General features: G+C 42.5%; 1 protein-coding gene and 1 pseudogene across 6 annotated transcripts in view; one reads left to right on the forward strand and one right to left on the reverse strand.

The window, feature by feature from the left end:
- Nucleotides 1-21,686, forward strand: part of KIF24 (kinesin family member 24) — a 91,272-nt gene that overhangs the window by 7,150 nt on the left and 62,436 nt on the right. For 5 of the 6 annotated variants that reach the window (XM_045373379.3, XM_074017262.1, XM_005581468.5 and 2 more), the window contains exons 2-3: nt 10,939-11,586; nt 15,482-15,671. In XM_045373379.3, the coding sequence (XP_045229314.2) occupies nt 10,964-11,586; nt 15,482-15,671 (813 nt within the window). In that variant the 5' untranslated portion in view covers nt 10,939-10,963. Of the gene's footprint in view, nt 1-10,522; nt 10,627-10,938; nt 11,587-15,481; nt 15,672-21,686 lie in introns of those variants that run through there. The other variant, XM_065530998.2, reaches the window with a different exon arrangement.
- On the reverse strand, nt 3,631-4,942 carry LOC102143312 (serpin H1 pseudogene; annotated as a pseudogene).

Below are 21,686 nucleotides of genomic sequence, written 5' to 3' on the forward strand. Positions count from 1 at the left end.
TTTAGGAGGTCAAGGCAGGAGGATCACTTGAGCTCAGGAGTTTGAGACCAGCCTGGGCAACATGGTGAGACCTCATCTCTTAAAAAAAAAAAAAAAAAAAAAAAGGGATCATTATTAGTGTTTGTCTAGGGCTAGATGGGTTGGGGGGAAATGGGGAGTGACTGCCAGTGGGTACTGGGTTTCTTAATGTAAATGAATAAAGTTGGTTCGTATAAAGGGACTAGGAGCAGGTAGAACCATGGAGTGTATTAGAAGGGTATATGCCCTTCTAAAAGGGACAGCCACTACTCTGTTTTGGTCTACTACTTCCTTATCTAATTGCAGGCCCGATGTAACTACATCTTTTAATTTTCAGGAAAAGCAGGAACTGTATATTTTTAATTGCTCCTAATTTTTTAAACAGTACAACAAATTAAAAAAAATTTTTTTTATTTTATTTATTTATTTATTTATTTTTTTTTGAGACGGAGTCTCGCTGTGTCTCCCAGGCTGGAGTGCAGTGGCGTGATCTCGGCTCACTGCAAGCTCCGCCTCCCGGGTTCACGCCATTCTCCCGCCTCAGCCTCCCAAGTAGCTGAGACTACAGGCGCCCGCCACCACGCCCGGCTAGTTTTTTGTATTTTTAGTAGATACGGGGTTTCACCATGTTAGCCAGGATAGAAAAAAATTTTTTTTAAACACTTTGTAAGCCAGACTGCAAAATATGAAGATAATCCTTCATGGACCAAATATTATAGGCTAGATCAGCTACAGATTAGATTATCTCTATTGACCTGGCTAGCTGTAGGACTCCTTTTAAAAAGATCTTACAAAAATAAAATGTAGGACAGGCACAGTGGCTCATGCCTGTAATCCCAACACTTTGGGGGCTGAGGCAAGAGGATTGCTTGAGCCCAGGAGTTCCAGACCAGCCTGGGCAACATAGGGAGACCTCATCTCTACAAAAAATTTTAAAAATTAGTCAGGTTTGGTACTGTGCACCTGTAGTCCCAGCTACTTGGGAGACTGAAGCAGGAGAATTGGTTGAGCCCAGGAGTTCATGACTACAGTGAGCCGTGATTGCACCACTACACTCCAGCCTGGGTGACAGAGTAAGACCCTTTCTCAAAAAAAAAAAAAAGTATGTATGCATGTATAGCTTTTTTTTTTTTTTTAATGCTATAGGTAGATCACTGTGCCTGTTTTGTTTCAGATGCTTAGTGGGTGCATTACAGAAACTGTCTCCTGTAAATGTATAATCAGTACACTTGTAGAGAGTACTTTAACATATCTAATTTTACTGTCAATGCCTGTATAAATTATTTCAATTTTAAACTTGAAGAAGCAGAGACCCATAGATGTTAAATAATCTGACCATGTATCACACCTGGTTCTTAGCAGAGCCTGACTGAGTCCTCGGTTTTTTTGCCTCCTAATCTAGTAATCTGCTATAATGGTTACTACTGCACAAACGCTTTGGTAGTCTAACAGATATTTGAAATAAAAATCTTATTTAACATCTTAAAATAAAAAAAATAAACCATGTAGGTATTTTGCTCCCTGTTCAATTCCATCTCCCTCCCTACAGAATAAGAATGTGTTTGGTGGCAGTGGTAGTTTAAGGGCCTCTGTTTATTGGATGTCTATGATACGTTACACCAATGCTTTAGTGTTAGTTACCTTTAAATCTAGTGACATGTCAATAATTATAGCTAATCTATTTCTAAGAAGGATGGAGGGAGGTCTTACATTACAATATGTAGCTACAAAGAAAACAGTGCATAAAAATAAAAGCACACATTTGAACAATGCAGATATAGTTAAGTACATGGAGAAGGGTCATTATCCTGGTAAGCCTGTCTAAAGAGATCTAGAGCAAAAATCCTGGGGTACAGGTAAAATAAAGCTCATTTCAGCAACATTTTGGCAACTTGAGCTCAAACATACTTAAATTTGTAGAAAGAGAAAAATTACTTTAGGTCCTCCCCTTTCCCCTCCTTCCCAAGGGAGATCTGTAGCCATTTGTAGGTTATAGCCTTTTCCTTTTTTTTTTTTTTTTTTTTGAGACAGAGTCTCGCTCTGTCGCCCAGGCTGGAGTGCAGTGGCCGGATCTCAGCTCACTGCAAGCTCCGCCTCCTGGGTTTACGCCATTCTCCTGCCTCAGCCTCCGAGTAGCTGGGATTACAGGCGCCCGCCACCTCGCCCGGCTAGTTTTTTGTATTTTTTTTAGTAGAGACGGGGTTTCACCGGGTTAGCCAGGATGGTCTCGATCTCCTGACCTTGTGATCCACCCGTCTCGGCTTCCCAAAGTGCTGGGATTACAGGCTTGAGCCACCGCGCCCGGCCCCTTTTCCTTTTTTTCCTTTTTTTTTTTTTTTTTTTTTTGAGACGGAGTCTTGCTGTGTCACCCAGGCTGGAGTGCAATGGCCAGATCTAGGCTCACTGCAAGCTCCGCCTCCCGGGTTCACGCCATTCTCCTGCCTCAGCCTCCCGAGTAGCTGGGACTACAGGCACCCGCCACCTCGCCCGGCTAGTTTTTTTTTGTATTTTTTTTTTTTATTAGAGACGGGGTTTCACCGTGTTAGCCAGGATGGTCTCGATCTCCTGACCTCGTGATCCGCCCGTCTCGGCCTCCCAAAGTGCTGGGATTACAGGCTTGAGCCACCGCGCCCGGCCTTTTTTTTTTTTTTTTTTTTTGAGAAGGAGTTTGATTTTTGTCACCCAGGCTGGAGTGCAATGGCGCAATCTTGGTTTACTACAACCTCCGCCTCCTGGATTCAAGAGATTATCTTGCCTTAGCCTCCTGAGTAACTGGGATTACAGGTGCCCACCACCATGCCCAGCTCATTTTTGTATTTTAGTAGAGATGGGGTTTCACCATGTTGGCCAGGCTGGTCTCGAACTCCTGACCTCAGGTCATCCGCTTGCCTCTGCCTCCCAAAGTGCTGGGATTACAGACACGAGCCACTGTGCCCAGCTGGTTATAGCCTGTTTATTTTCTTGTTGTTGTTGTTGTTGTTGTTGTTGTTGAAAACATTTTATTGAAAAATTGTACAAATAAGTTCTTGGTTTGACTAGCAACAAAGGCTCATGTTCCCCCTTCCCTCCCCATCTTTGAAAAACTAAAAAAGAAAGAAACAAAACAAAAAGTTCATCCCCATGGTACCATTCTTGACCAGAGTCTGCCCAGAAGCCCGTTCTGTGATCTCTTTCTCAATCTGCCTCACTGGGGCCAGGTGATTCTGGGGATGCCTGGTCCCAGGGGCCGCAGCACCTAGTTCTGTAGTTGGGAGAGACTGCGATAGAATTGGGGAGGCGGCTGAGGTGTTTTAGTGTCACAAGAAGAGGGCTGGCTGACACCCCTAGCTCAATTTGGTCTCACAGTTGAGAAGGTACTTGGCTATAAATATGAACGCTGATTGAGGCAGGCTTGATCTGGGACTTTGAGGGCAGGCGGGATGACTATGGCCCAGGTCCCACAGGATGTGGAGCTTCTGGGCTCAGCATCATGGTATTTGGGGCCCATGTCCAAGTGGAATAAATTCTAGCTGGGAAGGTCCATTCAAGCACACAGGAACCCTGGTTTGTTTTTCCACCCCCACCCTATAGAGTATCCAAGGCTGGTACCTCACCTCCCCCGCAACCCCAGTAGCACCCATGTGTCTCAGAAGCCTTCAGCTGCCTCCTGCTATCCTGTGTGCACCCTGAGGCCCTACAACTCATCTCGCATCTTGTCAACCTTAGGCTGGACTGGGCGACCAGTGAACAGCAGGGAGCCGCTCTGGGTGTCCCACACCAGGAAGACGAAGGGGTGGTCAGAGTAGAACAGCTTGGGGCTGCGCAGCTCCTCGTGCCCATAGATGTCCTGGTCAAAGGGGTTGCCATTTGTGTCCAACTCAAAGGCGGTGGCGTGGAACACGCTGGCCAGGTACAGATCCTTCTTGCGTGGCATATGTGACAAGTTTGCCTTGTTCTTGTCAATGGCCTCAGTTAAGCCAAGCCCAGACAGGTGTTTCTGCAGGTCATGGGAACCTCCACCACACCCTTGGGCAGGGAGATGGCGACAGCCTTCTGCATCTTCCCTATCCAGATCTTCAGCTGCTCTTTGGTTAGCGGCTTTTCAAGGCCTCGAGGGGCTCCACGTGGTGGGGCATGAGGGTGATGAGGCTAGAGAGCTTGTGGTCTGGGGCATCTCCATGATTTGCAGCTTTTCCTTCTCGTTGTCATAGTAGTTGTAGAGGCCTTTCTGGTGCATCATCATGACAACCACGGTATAGGACCGAGTCATCATGAAGCCACGGTTGTCCACCATCTTGTGGTAGAATTTCTCATCCCCGTGTGACTTGAAGAACATGGCGTTGACAAGTAGGGCGCCGTCCGTGCAGTCCACGTCCTTGGTGACCTCAGGCAGCTTGCCGTCGGTGGTCTGCGTGGCCCACTCGTTGATGGACTGCAGCGCGCTGCGCTTGTCGTGGAAGTTGATCTTGGAGTGCTCGCAGTTGTAGAGCTGCTTGCTGCTGCGCACGAAGTCATCAGCGAAGCTCACTGAGCTGGGTCCCTACAGACGGCTGCCCAACTTCCAAGTCACGTTTCGCGCGGTGGAGTTGCTGAGTGAGCGCAGCGGCTCGCCCTCGCCGGCGTGCACCTCCTCGTCGCGCAGCTGCTCGGTGCTCAGCACTGCCTTGGCCTGCGACGCCGTGGTCGCCTGGCCGCCCAGCGATACAAGCTCCAGCGACGAGGCCACCTCAACGGGCGACACTAAGATGTTCTCCACCGCCTGGTCCTTGGCCATGGCCTGGTACAGGCTGAAGGCCGGGCCGGCGCTGCGTTTGGCCAGCGTGGCTGCCTTAGGGTTCAGCTTCTCCACGGTGCCAGGAGCTGCTGTGGCTGCAGGTTTCTTCACCTCGGTCGCCAAGGCCACCGCCAGGAGGCAGAAGGAGCTGAGGAGCGGGAGGGAGCGCATGGCTGGGAGGTGGTTTGCATGCACCACGGTGGACCTGTGAGGGCTGGGTCGGGCTGGGTTGGGCTGGGCTGGCGCTGAGACGAGAGTCTTGCTCTGGAGCCATGACACGATTCTACTCTTCTATATCCTATTTCTATGTAAGTTTTACAACTTATAGCTGAGGGTTACCTATATGTTCATTATTCATGTCTTTTTTTTAGGGGCGGGGTCTCACTATGTTGCCCAGGCTGCATTATTCATATATTTATCTTGTTAAACCACCGGCTTTAGACTTGTTTGTTCTTCTCCCTAATTTTCTAATCAGGCTTCTACATGTTGAGGAAAGGATTCTTAAAGCAATCCTTTGCTCCCATGCTCCCCTAAGTACTGAAAAATAAATCCAATAATACAACTTGAATTAAAAAATTAAGATTTTAAGGGTATGGTAGTATCCCCCCTTATTCGAGGAGGATGTTCCAAGACCCCTGGTGGATACCTGAAACCATGGATAGTACCAACCCCTATTATAGGTTATGCTTTTTCCTAAGTCTAGAACTTTCATTCTTTCACTTAAAGGAAGCACTGTGGCTTCTCTTTGGCATGTCTGAATTGCCAACATTACTACTCTTTTGCGTTGGGGCCATTATTTAAGTAAAATAAGGGTTATGTAAACATAAGCATTGCAATACCCTACAGTTGATCTGGTAACCAGAATGGCTACTAAGTGACTGATGAGTGGGCAGTTTATGCAGTGTGGATAGGCTGGACAGTGGGATGATTCACATTCCAGGAAGCAGGAGCCGGTATTGTGAGAGATTTTAATTGTGCTACTCAGAATGGTGCACAATTTAAATCTTACAAATGTTCCTTTCTGGAATTTTTCACTTAATATTTTTGGACTGGTTGCTGAACCGGAGGACAGGTACTACTATAACTTACATTGAAATTGTCAATCTAAAAACAACCAGTAAATAGCACTTTTTTTTTTTTTTTTAAGACAGAGCCTCCCTCTGTTGCCCAGGCTGGAGTGCAGTGGTGCGGTCTCAGCTCACTGCAACCTCTGCCTCCTGGCGTCAAGTGATTCTCCTACCTCAGCCTCCAGAGTAGCTGGGATTACAGGCGCGTGCTGCCATGCCTGGCCAATTTTTTTTTTTTTTTCTTTTGAGACAGTTTTGCTCTTGTTGCCCAGGCTGGAGTGCAATGGCGCAATCTCGGCTCACCACAACCTCCGCCTCCTGGGTTCAAGTGATTCTCCTGCCTCAGCCTCCCAAGTAGCTGGGATTACGGGTGCCCGCCAACCACGCCCAGCTAATTGTTTTGTATTTTTAGTAGAGACAGCGTTTCACTATGTTTGCCAGGCTGGTCTTGAACTCCTGACCTCAGGCAGTCCACCTTTCTCAACCTCCCAGAGTGCTGGGATTACAGGCATTAGCCACCGTGCTCAGCCGCCTGGCCAATTTTTGTATTTATTTATTTATTTATTTATTTTTTTTGAGACGGAGTCTCGCTCTGTCGCCCAGGATGGAGTGCAGTGGCCGGATTTCGGCTCACTGCAAGCTCCGCCTCCCGGGTTCACGCCATTCTCCTGCCTCAGCCTCCCAAGTAGCTGGGACTACAGGCGCCCGCCACCTCGCCCGGCTAGTTTTTTGTATTTTTTAGTAGAGATGGGGTTTCACCGTGTTAGCCAGGATGGTCTCGATCTCCTGACCTCGTGATCCACCCGTCTCGGCCTCCCAAAGTGCTGGGATTACAGGCTTGAGCCACCGCGCCCGGCCTGAAACAAATTTTTAATAGAGACAGGGGTTTCACCATGCTGGCCAGGCTGGTCTCGAACTCCTGACTTCGTGATCCACTCGCCTCTGCCTCCCAAAGTGCTGGGATTACAGGTGTGAGCCACTGCGCCCAGCCAGAAAGCACTATTTTTACTTTAGGAGTTTGCTTCGAGTTTTTAAAATGGAATTCTGACTTAACAATGAATATTTTTTACATAAAGCATCTAAGATAGTGCTTGGCATAAAATATAACTCAGTACATTTTAGTTTAATCAGATCATCAAAGTAGTATGAATGTGGACTATCTGCTGGCATAATGGAATTAGCCTTTTACATAAAATGCTTTTTTAAACCATATGAAGTGTTCAGAGTGAAGTTGGTAACAATATTGTGGATATTCGGTTTCTTAAAGTTGTAAGGACCCTGAGGATGTTGCCATTAATTTGGGTGATGGTACTTGTAAAGAATTAGGAAACTCAGAGAAAATGGCTCTATGGCCACATAAGCAGGTGTCATGGAATCTTTTAATCACTTGGTTGCCTTGGGCAAAACAGTAGAGATAATGGACTTTTCTTTTTTTTTTTAAATAGAGTCTTGCTCTATTGCCAGACTGGAGTGCAGTGGCACAATCTCGGCTTACTGCACCCTTCACCTCCTAGGTTCAAGTGCCTCAGCCTCCTGAGTAGCTGGGATTATAGGCACATGCCGCCACACCCAGCTAATTTTTGTATTTTTAGTAGAGACAGGGTTTCACCATGTTGGCCAGGATGGTCTCGATCTCCTGACCTCGTGTTCCACCTGCCTTGGCCTCCCAAAGTGCTGGGATTACAGGCATGAGCCACCAGGCCCAGCCGATAATGGAACACTTCTAAATTTTTTTTTTTTTTTTAAAGACAGAGTCTCGCTGTCTCACCCAGGTTGGAGTGCAATGGCACAATCTCAGCTCACTGCACCCTCTGCTTCCTGGATTCAAGTGATTCTCCTGCTTCAGCGTCCTGAGTAGCTGGGATTACAGGCGTGCGCCACCATGCCTGAGTAATTGTTGCGTTTTTAGTAGGGGTTTCGTCATGTTGGCCAGGCTGTTCTCAAACTCCTGACCTCAGGTGATCCGCCAGGTTTGGCCTCCCAAAGTGCTGGGATTACAGGCATGAGCCACTGTGTCTGGCCCATTTCTAAATATTTTAAACGAACAGAATCTAAGCGGATACTGTTCACTTAAAATATTTGTCGTGGCCGGGCGTGATGGCTCAAGCCTGTAATCCCAGCACTTTGGGAGGCCGAGACGGGCGGATCACGAGGTCAGGAGATCGAAACCATCCTGGCGAACACAGTGAAACCCCGTCTCTACTAAAAAATACAAAAAACTAGCTGGGCGAGGTGGCGGGCGCCTGTAGTCCCAGCTACTCAGGAGGCTGAGTCAGAAGAATGGCGGAAACCCGGGAGGTGGAGCTTGCAGTGAGCTGAGATCCGGCCACTGCGCTCCAGCCAGGGCGACAGAGCGAGACTCGTCTCAAAAAAAAAAAAAAAAAATTGGTGCGCACCTATCTAGCACAGTACTTGACTGAGTGGGATCATATTGCTTTTGTCTTTAATAATTCACACAGTAGTACAAGGCAGAACCATCTTATATTATCTCTGGAACAAGACTGGCAATAAATTTTTTAAAAATGAGTATGTATATCATAAATGCCCTATCAGTTTTATCACCAAAACTCTGCAGGAGTTTAGAGAGAAGTCACATTTCCCTGGGGTAATTAAGCTAGTCAACAAATATTTATGATAGTATGAATTGTTTTTTATGCCTGTAACAAATAGCATATGAGAATGTTTATGTTAAATTAAAACATAGATTGCAATATAGTTATGAGTACAGTGTTATATACAATTTTTTAAAAGGCTAGAAAGCCATCAAAATCTTAAGAAACAATTGTATCAGGTCAATTTAGGGAGACCGAGAGGGAGGAAGGGAGGTGGAATTAGAAATATGTATAATATTTTTATTTAGAAATATATTTTTAAAATAAAAAATACAGTCACATAGTTTCAAAATTTAAAAAATAAACTGTTTTAGGTCTTGCCCTGGGTGATAGAGACACCAGTGAAATAGAAATGACAATAGGAAAGGTAGTAATAACTACCAGCATTTACAAGCATACAGTAGTTTTCCCATAATCACCCTCTACTACCTACTTCCCCTCACCCTTTCAAGACCACTATTATTGTGCATCCTTCAGTGATATTTTTTGTCTGATAAGCAAATATGTAGATTTATTATATATCATTTATCTCTCTGTTTTATAAACTGTTCTGTACCTTGCTTTAGTAACAATATATTGGATAGCTTTCTTTTTTAAATAATATTTTACAGTTTACTTACTCCTTGTAATTGTCTCATAGCATGTTTTCATTAAATGGACTATCATTATTTAACCAGTCTCTATTCCATGACTTTGCTATTACAAGCAGTGCTGTAATGAATAGCATTACACTTATGTCATTTTGTACTTGTATGTATTATCTGAAGGATAAGGATAAGTTCCTAGAGGTGGAATTGCTGGATCAGTGCATTTGCATTTGTAATTTTGATAGATATAAATCAGCGGCATACAATCATAATTACCTAGGGAACTTTTCCGAAGTTCTTATGTCTGCCCTTCCTAAAACCTGGGAGTTATTTCTGGTTGTTTTGTGGTTTTCTATAGATCTGGGATGGGGCTCAGGTATCTATATATTTTAAAGTGTCTAAACTGGGCTGGGCATGGTGGCTTATGCCTGTAACCCCCAGCACTTTGGGAGTCCGAGGTGGGTGGATCACTCGAGGTCAGGAGTTCAAGACGAGCCTGGCCAACATGGTGAAACCTCCTCTCTACTAAAAATACAAAAAAAATAGCCAAGCATGGTGGCACGCACCTGTAAATCCCAGCTACTCAGGAGGCTGAGGCAGGAGAATTGCTTGAACCTGGAGGTAGAAGTTGCAGTGACCCAAGATACCACCACTGCACTACAGCCTGGGCAACAGAGCGAGACTCCATCTCAAAAAAACAAAACAAAACAAAACAAAAACCAAATCTACCACAAATAGAAAAGGCCAGGATTAGTTTAGGATGTGTTACTCAGCCCATTTAGCCTTTTAGCCTAAGTAGTATTTCCCCCAAAGCTAATTATTCAAGGTTCTTTGATTATCTTTATTACCTTACCCTCTACTTTTTCTCTATTTCTGCTAGATAGAAGATCAAATATAAATTAAAGTGAAAACAGGAAAGTTTTACCACTAGTTACCTAACTGAATTTTTGAAAACTCTGAATTATAAAACCATTTTAAAAAAGAAAATGTAGTGTATTTACTTTTGGATATTCTCATGAACTTGATTAACAGCGATATAGAGAGCTCAGGATCCTGACTTTAATAATAGACTAGGATTATGTGTTTTTACCACATTATGTGTTAGTATTCAATTAAGTTTCTCGATGTTAAAAATTTTTAAAAACATTTAAATGTACAACTATTTAAAATCTTGACCTTAGTATTAATTTCCTGGGTAAATTATTTGATTCATATTCTGTACAGATAGAGATCGATGACCACCTTTTGGAATGATCTGAAATCCTGAATTGGTTGATGCCAAATTGATGATGTCTTCACTTCTATTTAACTAACTTTTGCCAGTACTCAGCAAATACAAATGCTATCTTCCTTTGAGTTACATTAGTTTATAATCCTCTGTGGTATGCCATTTAATTCTACTTTTCATTCTGAAAGAGTTCTTAGGCCCTGCTCATTATTCATGGGAAACAGTTGTGCAGCATGCCTTGACATTAAGTTGAGCATCTAAAATTAGTCCTGCTACAATCAGTTGTTGGGAACAAGGTTTCAATAGTTGTGGCATGTGTTAAGTAGACATTGCAAGGTTGGAAGGAACTCCCTAGAAATAAGTAAGTTATGTGTTATGTACGTGTTCATTTGTGTATCTGTGTGTATATATATATATAATGGAAGGTCTCTTTTTATTAAGCAAATTAACAAATTATGTGTTACCACAAATTCTTCATGTGCAATACAAAGCATCTTTGTTCATGCACTATGCTATTTAATTAATAATTTCACAAGAAAAATATGTTTGTTGAGAACTTGACAGATAAAACATTTTTTGCATGTTTGTGGTTTTGTGGTTTTCATTTTTTTAAATAAATAATTGTATTGCATATACTCTATTTCAAGCGAATGGCTTTTCTTTCTCTCTTCAGAGTTTATAGAAACCTATTCACCAAAATGGCATCCTGGTTATATGAATGTCTTTGTGAAGCTGAACTTGCACAGTATTATTCTCATTTCACTGCCCTTGGCCTTCAGAAAATAGATGAATTAGCCAAGATTACAATGAAAGACTACGCCAAATTAGGAGTCCATGACATGAACGACCGCAAACGTCTCTTCCAACTTATCAAAATTATTAAGATTATGCAAGAAGAAGATAAAGCAGTCAGTATCCCAGAGCGTCATCTTCAGACAAGCAGCCTGCGCATCAAGTCTCAGGAATTAAGATCTGGCCCTCGCAGACAACTGAATTTTGATTCTCCTGCTGACAATAAAGACACAAATGCCAGCAATGATGGGTTTGAAATGTGCAGTTTATCAGATTTCTCTGCATATGAACAGAAGTCCACTTACCTAAAAGTGCTAGAACACACGCTACCAGATGATTCCCAGTACCATACAAAAACAGGAATTATGAATGCCACAGCTGGTGATTCCTATGTGCAAACAGAAATCAGCACTTCACTCTTTTCACCAAATTACTTTTCTCCAATACTGGGGGATTGTGATATTCCCATTATTCAAAGAATCTCTCATGTTTCAGGGTATAACTATGGAATCCCTCATTCTTGTATCAGGTAATAAATTTTATCTTTCTTTCTTTTGAGGGAAAGTAGCCTTAGGCAAGGGCAGGCCTCTCCTTCATGTCCAGCAGACAGCATCTACTCCTTATTTACAGTAAATGAATATAACAGAAATTATCATGAACAGCTTTTGCATCAATAATAGGAATACCTGGATGTGGGAAAATTAATGAGAAATTGGGAACTTTCTAGGTGGGAGAAAGATGATATTGTTCATGTACATCAAAACAGCTGCGACTTGCCAGGATCTGTAGCAGACTTGTTTCTATTATTTATTATAGCGTAACATGATACATCTAGTACATCCGTGAAAGTAAAATAGTTAACCCTTCTACAATAGAGAAAAAAATTACACAATCCACAGAACTTTTTTAAGGTTATCAAATTCACTTAACCCAACCAGGAGACTTAAAGATGCTTTGTTAAAAACAAGGGCATGTAGTTTAATTAAGTAGGTCTTTGGAGCAGTTAGTTCACCTGCACACATTGAAATACGATCCTGATTTTGAGTGCTTTCTATAGTTTCAACCCTGGAAAAAACAATTTTGGTGGTTACAAACAGTAAGACATTGTAGGTGGAGATTAGAGTTTGAGAGTCAGGGTGACAATAAGTTATTTTCACCTAGTGCTTCGAGTTAGAGTTTGAAATAAGGTCCCTAAGAGGTGAAATAACAAGTAATCCCTACTACTAACAATGGTATAGTAGGAAATATGTTCTTGTAAAAAAAAAAAAAAATTCCTTGTTTTATTTTAAATGTTATGTATGTTAGTTATGGGAAAATAAAATTCATTCTTGAGCCATATTTTCTTTTTAAAAATACTATTATTCATACCTTAAGATAAAGTATTTGTATCTGGTCTTACATTGGCTAAGGTTTCAGAAGATCTCATAATCAGTTCTTTACTCCATAAAAATAGAAGACTCAGTTTAAACAGTAAAAATATCTTTAATAATTTGAAATATATCAGTGAATTTTTATAGTATTTCTGGAAACATTTTGTTTGGTCTAGGAGATCACAGAGCATGTAATACTGTTTTCTTCTTTTAATTCTGAGAGGAATAGATTGTTCCTTGACTATGAAGGCAGATTGTTGCTATTCTGTTGGTTACCTCAGTGGTAAAGGAGTAAATACTTTCTTTTTTTTTTTTTCAAGATGGAGTCTCACACTGTCGCCCAGGCTGGAGTGCAGTGGCGCGATCTTGGCTCACTGCAAGCTCCGCCTCCCGGGTTCACGCCATTCTGCCTCAGCCTCCCGAGTAGCTGGGACTATAGGCGCCCGCCACCATGCCTGGCTAATTTTTTGTATTTTTAGTAGAGATGGGGTTTCAGCATGGTAGCCAGGATGGTCTCAATCTCCTGACCTTGTGATCCGCCCACCTCTGCCTCCCAAAGTGCTGGGATTACAGGCGTGAACCACTGCGCCCGGCCTATTTTCTTGAATATTACTTTTTTATTGAATAATACATAAAAATCTAAATTGGAATTACTTATAAATAAAAATACCGCTTTGCATTATTTAAAAACATCAAGGATAGGATGGATATTTTAGTTTAACCATTACCATTTCATTTATTTGACTCTTTGTTTGTTTGTTTTATAGAGACAAGGTCTTGCTCTGTTACCAAGGCTGGAGTGCAGTGGTGCAGTATTGCCCACTGCAGCATCAAACTCCTGAGGTCAAGCGATCCTCCTGCTGCAGCCACCCAGGTAGCTAGGACTACAGGTACACACTACTGTCCCCAGCTAATTTTTTAATTTTTTGTAGAGATGGGGATCTCACTATGTTACCCAGGCTGGTCTTGAACTCCTGACCTCAAGTGATCCTCCCACCTAAGCTTCCCAAAGCACTGGGATTACAGGTGAGAGCCACTCCACCCTGCCCAAACTGAGCTTTTTAGAAAACATGCATGTCTTTTTGCCCCTTGAACTTGAAAACTATGGGCCTTTTGTTCATATGAGTCATCCTTGAGCCCTGGGCAATTTTAAAAAGGACTAAACATTTTCTGTACTGTTTGATCAACTTTATATGATTAGGTTATTGATATCCAACAACTAAAGATTTTAACACAAAACCCTTATTAAAATGATACATTAGGCCAGGTGCAGTGGCTCACACCTGTAATCCCAGCACTTTGGAGTCCAAGCCAGGTCGATCGCCTGAAGTCAGGAGTTCAAGACCAGCCTGGCCAACATGGCTAAACCCTATCTCTACTAAAAATACAAAAATTAGCTGGGCGTCATGGCAGGTGCCTATAATCCCAGCTATTCTAAAGGCTGAGGTAGGAGAATTGCTTGAACCCAGGAGGCAGAGGTTGCAGTGAGCCAAGATTGTGCCACTGTACTCCAGCCTGGGTGACACAGCGAGACTCTGTCTCAAAAATAAAAAAAAATTTAAAAAATTAAAATTTTTCATTTTTGATGAGCACAGTGGCTCATACCTGTAATCCTGGCATTTTGGGAGGCCAAGGCAGGCAGATTGCTTGAGTCCAGGAGTTCGAGGCCAGCCTGGGCAACATGGTGAGACCCTGGCTCTACAAAAATTAGCCAGGCATGGTGGTGTGCACCTGTAGTTCCAGCTACTATTGGCTGAAGTGGGAGGATGGCTTCAGCCCAGGAGGTTGAGGCTGCAGTGAGCTGTGCTCACACCACTGCACTCCAGTCTCGGTGATAGAGCAAGACCCTGTCTCAAAACAAAACAAAACAAAAAATTCTGTTTTCTTGTGAAAAATCAAACATATGCAAAAGAAGAAAAAATAGAACACTGAATCCCAATATGTCCGTCATCCAGTTTCTTTTTCTTTTTCTTTTTTTTAAGACAGAGTCTTGCTCTGTTGCCCAGGCTGAAATGCAATGGCACTATCTCACCTGTGAGCTCCACCTCCTGGGTTTAAGTGAGCACATCCGGCTAAGTTTTATATTTTTAGTAGAGATGGGGTTTCACCACGTTGGCCAGGCTGGTCTTGAACTCCTGACCTCAAGTGATCTGCTCGCCTCAGCCTCTCAAAGTGCCAGGATTACAGGCGTGAGGCACTGCACCTGGCCCATCGTCTAGTTTTAATGATTGTCAAGATTTTCCCACGGTACCTCAAAATGGTACATTTCATTCTTTATTCCACCTGCAGTTTCATGCAAAAATGATGCATTTTAAAGTCACTAAATGTTGGTTAAGAAAATAAAATTTGCTTTAAAACATGCCATAAAAGTAGTGCTTTATGCATTATATTAGAAAATTATTTGCTGTTTTTTTTTTTTTTTTTTAACCAATTCAGATCCCAGTAAAAAAATAATTTTCCAGGCTGGGCGTGATGGCTCATGCTTGTAATCCCAGCACTTTGAGAGGCCAAAGTGGGAGGATTGCTTGAGGCCATAAGTTCAAGACCAGCCTGGGCAAGATAGTGGGACCCTGTCCCTACAAAAATTACAAAAATTAGCCAGCTATGGTGGTGTATGCCTATAGTCCTAGCTACTCGGGAGGCTAAGGTAGAATTGCTTGAACCCAGGAGGTCGAGGCTGCAATGAGCCGTGGTTATGCCAATGCATTCCAGCCTCCATGACAGAAATTTTTTTTCAGCAGCCAGTTGGAGGGCTAAGAAGATCAGAATTGATGTGAAACAATTGTATAAAATAGTATCCTATATAAGATCTCTTAGGGGTTTTTTTGTTTGTTGATTGGTTTTTGTTGTTCTGTTTTTTATGTTTTTGCAGGGGAAGAGGTGGAGTAGGGTGGGGATGGAGATAGAAGAACTTTCTCAGGGTTGACCCTTTACTTTGTAACTTTAAGAAATATATTATGCCTAATATACAGCAAAATGTACCCATACTTTGACCTGTTAAGTAATCTTGTCCTATTATTAAAAATTAAAAGCCTGTTTATAAACATATATTAGACAGAACACTTCAGAGAAACAGAATCCTTGGACTGAGATGGAGAAAATCAGAGTTTGTGTTCGAAAACGCCCCCTGGGCATGAGGGAGGTACGTCGTGGAGAAATTAATATTATTACTGTAGAAGATAAAGAAACTCTACTTGTGCATGAGAAGAAAGAAGCAGTTGACCTCACTCAATATATTCTGCAGGTATGATGTTTTCCTTTTATGTTTGGAACTAATATTATCAAGTATGTCGTTGTTTTATTTTTTTTGCTTTTTGTTTGAGTGATGGCATATAGGTTTCTGTTAGAACACAGAAAATCATGTTTCTGGTTTGGGTGTTGACATTCATTCCTGATGTGACACTGTTTTAAGTCATTGATATCCAGGGCCTTCATTTTTTTAAAAAGATGGTGCAATAGGGAATACAAAAACAATTTCTCTTGTGCAGTGGAGCTACATCATATATTCACTTAACATGCTTTGTGTGAATTTAATTATACATATTCAGCAAAAAAAAAAAGAGGGATGAAGGAATAAAAATAATTTAAATAATGAAGTGGAGCCAGGTGTGGTGGCTCATGCCTATAATCCCAGCGCTTTGGGAGGCTGCAGCAGGAGGATCACTTGAGCTGGAGAGTTTGAGACCACCCTGGGCACCATAGCGAGACCCTGTCTCTCCAGAAAAAAATTTAAAACTAGCCTAGCATGGTGGTGTGTACCTGTAGTGTTAGCTACTCAGGAGGCTGAGGTGGGAGGATCACTTGAGCCCAGGAGTTCTGCATTACAGTGCACTATGATTGCACCACTGCACTCCAGCCTGGGCAACAGAGGGAGGATCTGCCTCTAAAATAATATAAAAATAAAAAACAAATAAATAATTAAGTAGTTGTCAACAGGACCAGTCACTGAATATATGCCCCAGAGTGACTATGAGATGTCACACAGTTGATTTCCATTCTTGCTTGCATCTCATAGTGTGAACTTCTCATCTGCTGAGTTTGAGACTTGGGTTTAATGATGAACAATATCTTTTTGGGCAGCAGGACCCACAGTTGCCAGCCATGTGCTTATTTTCATTCTCAGCTGTCTTGGGCTTATAATTAATTGGTGAAAATTGGGCTCTGAGCAGACCACTTTATACAGGGTAGACTGCAGTGGGTAAATATAATCCAAGGATACGATTTCACATCTACCATATAAGGGTTTAAATAAAACACTAATAACTCAGACATGTAAATAATGTTCACTACCTGCTAGAGTGATTATGAAGAGTCGAAGGAGAAAGAGTTTGGTATTGAAAGGAACTTACTCCAAGCTGAAGGTACCTTGCAATAATTATCTAGTCTCATAGGGAAACAGCAAACTCCACAGATGGAAAGAATCATCACTTAGGTACTCCTAAGACTGTGAAACAATTGTGAGTAATCTAAAACCAGATAATCCATCAGATGTTAAGATTTACGAATACACAGTTTCTCTTACTCTGAATCTACTTCCCTAAACATTCATATTATATTTATTCTTTCTCTCTCTTGTTCTCTTGCCTCAAAACTGAGTAGCTGGTAGAGAGAAAAAAAATGTGGTATGCTAGCAAGTCACCTTAGCTGAGATCTTACATTAGTGGAATAAATCCTTTAATGCTGAAGTCAAATTTGTTAACACTTTCCCCCACTTTCTAACTTGTATTGTTCTTCTTTTTCTTTGGTTACCAAAATTGCGTTTCACAGTGATATTCAGAGTAATCCACTGAGTGTTTCTATTGGTACTAAATTATTAGGCCGCTGTAAAACCAACCCAATCACTTTAACAGCCTTATCGATTGCTGATCAATGCATGGTCTATTAGGTCTCAGTGGGAGATATTTATTTTGAAAATGGACTAAATGACCAATTAGTTGTAATGCTATCTAGTTCCATGGCTACTTATAGCCATCGTAATAGCCCTATCCAATCACTGTCTAAGACTTCCTTAATGATGCCTCTGTCACAGTAATTCCCTCAAGGAGGCATCATCTTATCTTTTGTATTTTTCTGTTATCCCCAAACACAATAACCTTACTTTTTGTCATTACCACTGGTCAATACTTATTGAATACCCATAGTTTCCATGGCACTTTCTCTGCTGTTTGAACTTTGGACCTTTGCTCTCATAGGTCCGAGTCCTTACCTGTCAATGCTATGATATAAAAATGTTGGGAGGACTTCTTTTTCTTTTTTCTTCCTCAAATATAAAGAAGAAAAGGTAGGTTTATAGCAAACTGGGTGGTAAATAAATATTGATCGTAGATTCTTTGGGTTTTATTTTTAAGCATATTTAGAGATAATAGGTTTTTGTGTTTGTTTTATTAAATGTCCTTTCTTTTCAAATCTTGTTACTTAGTAAATATGATCATATACACGTAGTATGCTATCCTACCAAACCATTAAACTTTATATCAATATAATGAGTGAAACAAGGAAACCATATTATTTCATTCTAGTCTTTTGAAATTGGCAATAAGTGAATACAAGTTTAATATGGAAGCTAATGCAGATGTCATATTACAAAGTAAGATTGGCCCACAAACACACAAAGAAGCTGTGGACCAATGGTTTTTGTCTGTCTGTTTGAGACAGGGTCTGTCTTCATCGCCCAGGCTGGAGTGCAGTGGTGTGATCCTGGCTCACTGCTAACTCCATCTCCTGAGCTCAAGTGATCCTCCCACCTCAGCCTCCTGAGTAGCTGGGACTACAGGTACATACCACCATGCCTGGCTAATTTTTGTATTTTTTGTAGAGATGGGGTTTCACGATGTTGCCCAGCTGGTCTCGAACTCCTGAGCTCAAGCGATCCACCTGCCTTAGCCTCCCAAAGTGTTGGGATTATAGGCGTGAGCCACTGCGCCTGGCCTGACTAATCTTATTTATACATATGAATACAAAAGCCTACATAAGACATTAGCAAGTTAGTTTCAGTACTTTATACTGGCATGCAAGCATAATGCAAGTTCAGTATTAGGAAAGCTATTAACTGTGATAGGTACTATAAAAGCATCTGTTTAAACATGCAACAACCATACTTGATTATTAAAATACTATTGGTAAAATACAAATAGAAGGATAGTTGCTAAATATACACATACTCTTTTACTTAAAATCCTTTAAGACTCTTTCTTGCACTTACAATAAAATTTTTAAGTTTTAACAAGACCCTACATGGTCTGGCCTCTGCTTGCCTGTACAACCAATTTCTTAAAGAAAAAATATAGACTGGGTGTGGTAACTCATGCCTAGCATCCCAGCATTTTGGGAGGCCAAAGCAGGAGGATCACTTGAACTCAGGGGTTCAAAACCAGCCTGGGCAACATGGTGAAACCCTGTCTCTGTAAAATTTACAAAAAAAAATTAGGCCAGGCGCGATGTCTCACGCCTGTAATCCCAGTACTTTGGGAGGCCAAGGCGGGTGGGTCAGGAGGTCAGGAGATCAAGACCGTCCTGGCTAACATGGTGAAATCCTGTCTCTACTAAAAATACAAAAAATTAGGCCGGGCGCGGTGGCTCAAGCCTGTAATCCCAGCACTTTGGGAGGCCGAGACGGGCGGATCACGAGGTCAGGAGATCGAGACCATCCTGGCTAATATGGTGAAACCCCGTCTCTACTAAAAATACAAAAAACTAGCCGGGCGAGGTGGTGGGCGCCTGTAGTCCCAGCTACTCGGGAGGCTGAGGCAGGAGAATGGCGTGAACCCGGGAGGCGGAGCTTGCAGTGAGCTGAGATCCGGCCACTGCACTCCAGCCTGGGCGACAAAGCGAGACTCCGTCTCAAAAAAAAAAAAAAAAAAAAAAATACAAAAAATTAGCCAGGCGTGTTGGCGGGCGCCTGTAGCCCCAGCTACTCGGAAGGCTGAGGCAAGAGAATGGTGTAAACCCGGGAGGTGGAGCTTGCAGTGAGCCAAGATTGCACCACTGCACTCCAGAGAGAGCGATATTCCGTCTCAAAAAAAAAAAAAGAAAGAAAGAAATTAGCTGGTGGTTGGGCGCAGTGGCTCACACCTGTAATCCCAGCACTTTGGGAGGAAGAGGGGGGTGGATCACTTGAAGTCAGGAGTTTAAGACCAGTCTAGCCAACGTGGTGAAACTCCATCTTTTAAAAATACAAAAATTAGCTGGGCCTGGTGGCACACACCTGTAATCCCAGCTACTTGGGAGGCTGAGGCAGGAGAATCACTTGAACCTGAGAGGCAGAGTTCACAGTGAGTTGAGATCGTGCCACTGCATTCCAGCCTTGGCAACAGAGTGAGACTGTGTCTCAAAAAAAAAAAAAAAAAAAAATTGCCAAGTGTGGCGACATGTGCCTATAGTCTCAGCTACTTGGGACGCTGAGGTGGGAGGTTCACCTGAGCCTGGGAGGTTGAGGCTATAGTGAGCCGTGATTGTGTCACTGCACTCCAAGCTGAGTGACAGAGTAAGACTCTGTCTTAAAAAAAATAATAAAAAGAGGCTGGGCATGATGGCTCATGCCTGTAATCCCAGCACTTTGGGAGGCCAAGGCAGGCAGATCACGAGGTCAGGAGATTGAGACCATCCTGGCTGGCAGTGAAACCCTATCTCTACTAAAAATACAAAAAATTAGTCGGGCGTGGTGGCAGATGCCTGTAGTCCTGGCTACTCGGGAGGCTGAGGCAGGAGAATGGCATGAACCTGGGAGACAGAGCTTGCAGTGAGCCGAGATCACGCCACTGCACTCCAGCCTGGGCAACAGAGTGAGACTCTGTCTCAAAAAAAAAGCAGGAGAAAGAAAAAGAAAAAAATACATATTAGAAAAAAAAAGATGATACTGAAATCTGAAATACATCAAAAAGTTAACAGTGGCTCACTTTGGGAGGCCGTGACAAGTGGATCACGAGGTCAGGAGATCGAGACCATCCTGTCTAATATGGTGTAACCCCGTCTCTACTAAAAATACAAAAAATTAGCCGGGCATAGTGGCGGGCACCTGTAGTCCCAGCTACTTGGGAGGCTGAGGCAGGAGAATGGTGTGAACCCGGGAGGCAGAGCTTGCAGTGAGCCAAGATTGCGCCACTGCATACCAGCCTGGGCGACAGAGCGAGATTCCGTCTCAAAAAAAAAAAAGTTAACAGTGGCTGAACAGCAAAATTTAAGGATAATTTTATTTTCTTCTCTATTCTCTATATTTTGTTCTCTATTGTAATTTTTATTTTGTTTTATTTTGTTTTAATTTTTCTGAGACAGAATCTTGTTCTGTTGCCTAGGCTGGAGTGCAATGGCATGATTATGGCTCACTGCAGCCTCAACCTCCTGGGCTCAAGCAATCCTCCCACCTCAGCCTTCTGAAAAGTTGGGACCACAGGCATATGCCACCACGCCCAGCTAATAGATATATATTTTTTTTGTAGAGACAAGGTCTTGCTGTGTTGCCCAGACTGGTCTCCAACTCCTGGGCTCAAGCGCTCCTCCTGACTTGGCCTCCCAAAGTGCTGGGATTACAAACATGAGCCACTGCACCTGGCATGTATTGTAATTTTAAAAATATTCCGCTCCAGCCTGGGTGACAGCGCGAGACTCCGTCTCAAAAAAAAAAAAAAAAAAAAAAAAAAATTCCGTATTTGGCTAAGCGCAGCGACTCACACCTGTAATCCCAGTGCTTTGGGAGGCCAAGGCAGGCAGATTGCCTGAGCTCAGGAGTTTGAGACCAAATAAATAAATTCCATATTTAAAAAATTTTTCATAATCAGCTGTGTTACTTTTATATGAAAAAGTAAAAATATTTGAATAAGATAGATTCACCTATTTCAAAATCAAAAGGTACAAAAGTGTAAAATAAAAGTGTCCCTTTAATCCTTTTTCCTCCATGAAGGCAAGTGGGGTTCTAAGTTTATCTTTCCAGAGATATCCTATAAATACATGTTACTTTTGTTTTATTTTATTTTATTTATTTTTTGAGAGACAGTCTCATTCTGTTGCCCAGGCTGAAGTACAGTGGTGCAGCCATGGCACACTGCGGCCTCAACCTCCTGGGCTCAAGCAATCCTCCCACCTCAGCCTCTTGAGTAGCTGGGATTACAGTTATCACACCACCATGCCGGGCTAATTTTTATATTTTTTGTAAAGACCGGGTTTCTCCATTTTGCCTCAGCTGGTCTCAAACTCCTGAATTCAGGTGATCCATCCCCTCAGCCTTTCAAGGTGCTGGGATTACAAGCCCCTGGCCCACGTGTTA

This window comes from Macaca fascicularis, chromosome 15, assembly GCF_037993035.2.
Source record: "Macaca fascicularis isolate 582-1 chromosome 15, T2T-MFA8v1.1".
Taxonomy (NCBI): domain Eukaryota; kingdom Metazoa; phylum Chordata; class Mammalia; order Primates; family Cercopithecidae; genus Macaca; species Macaca fascicularis.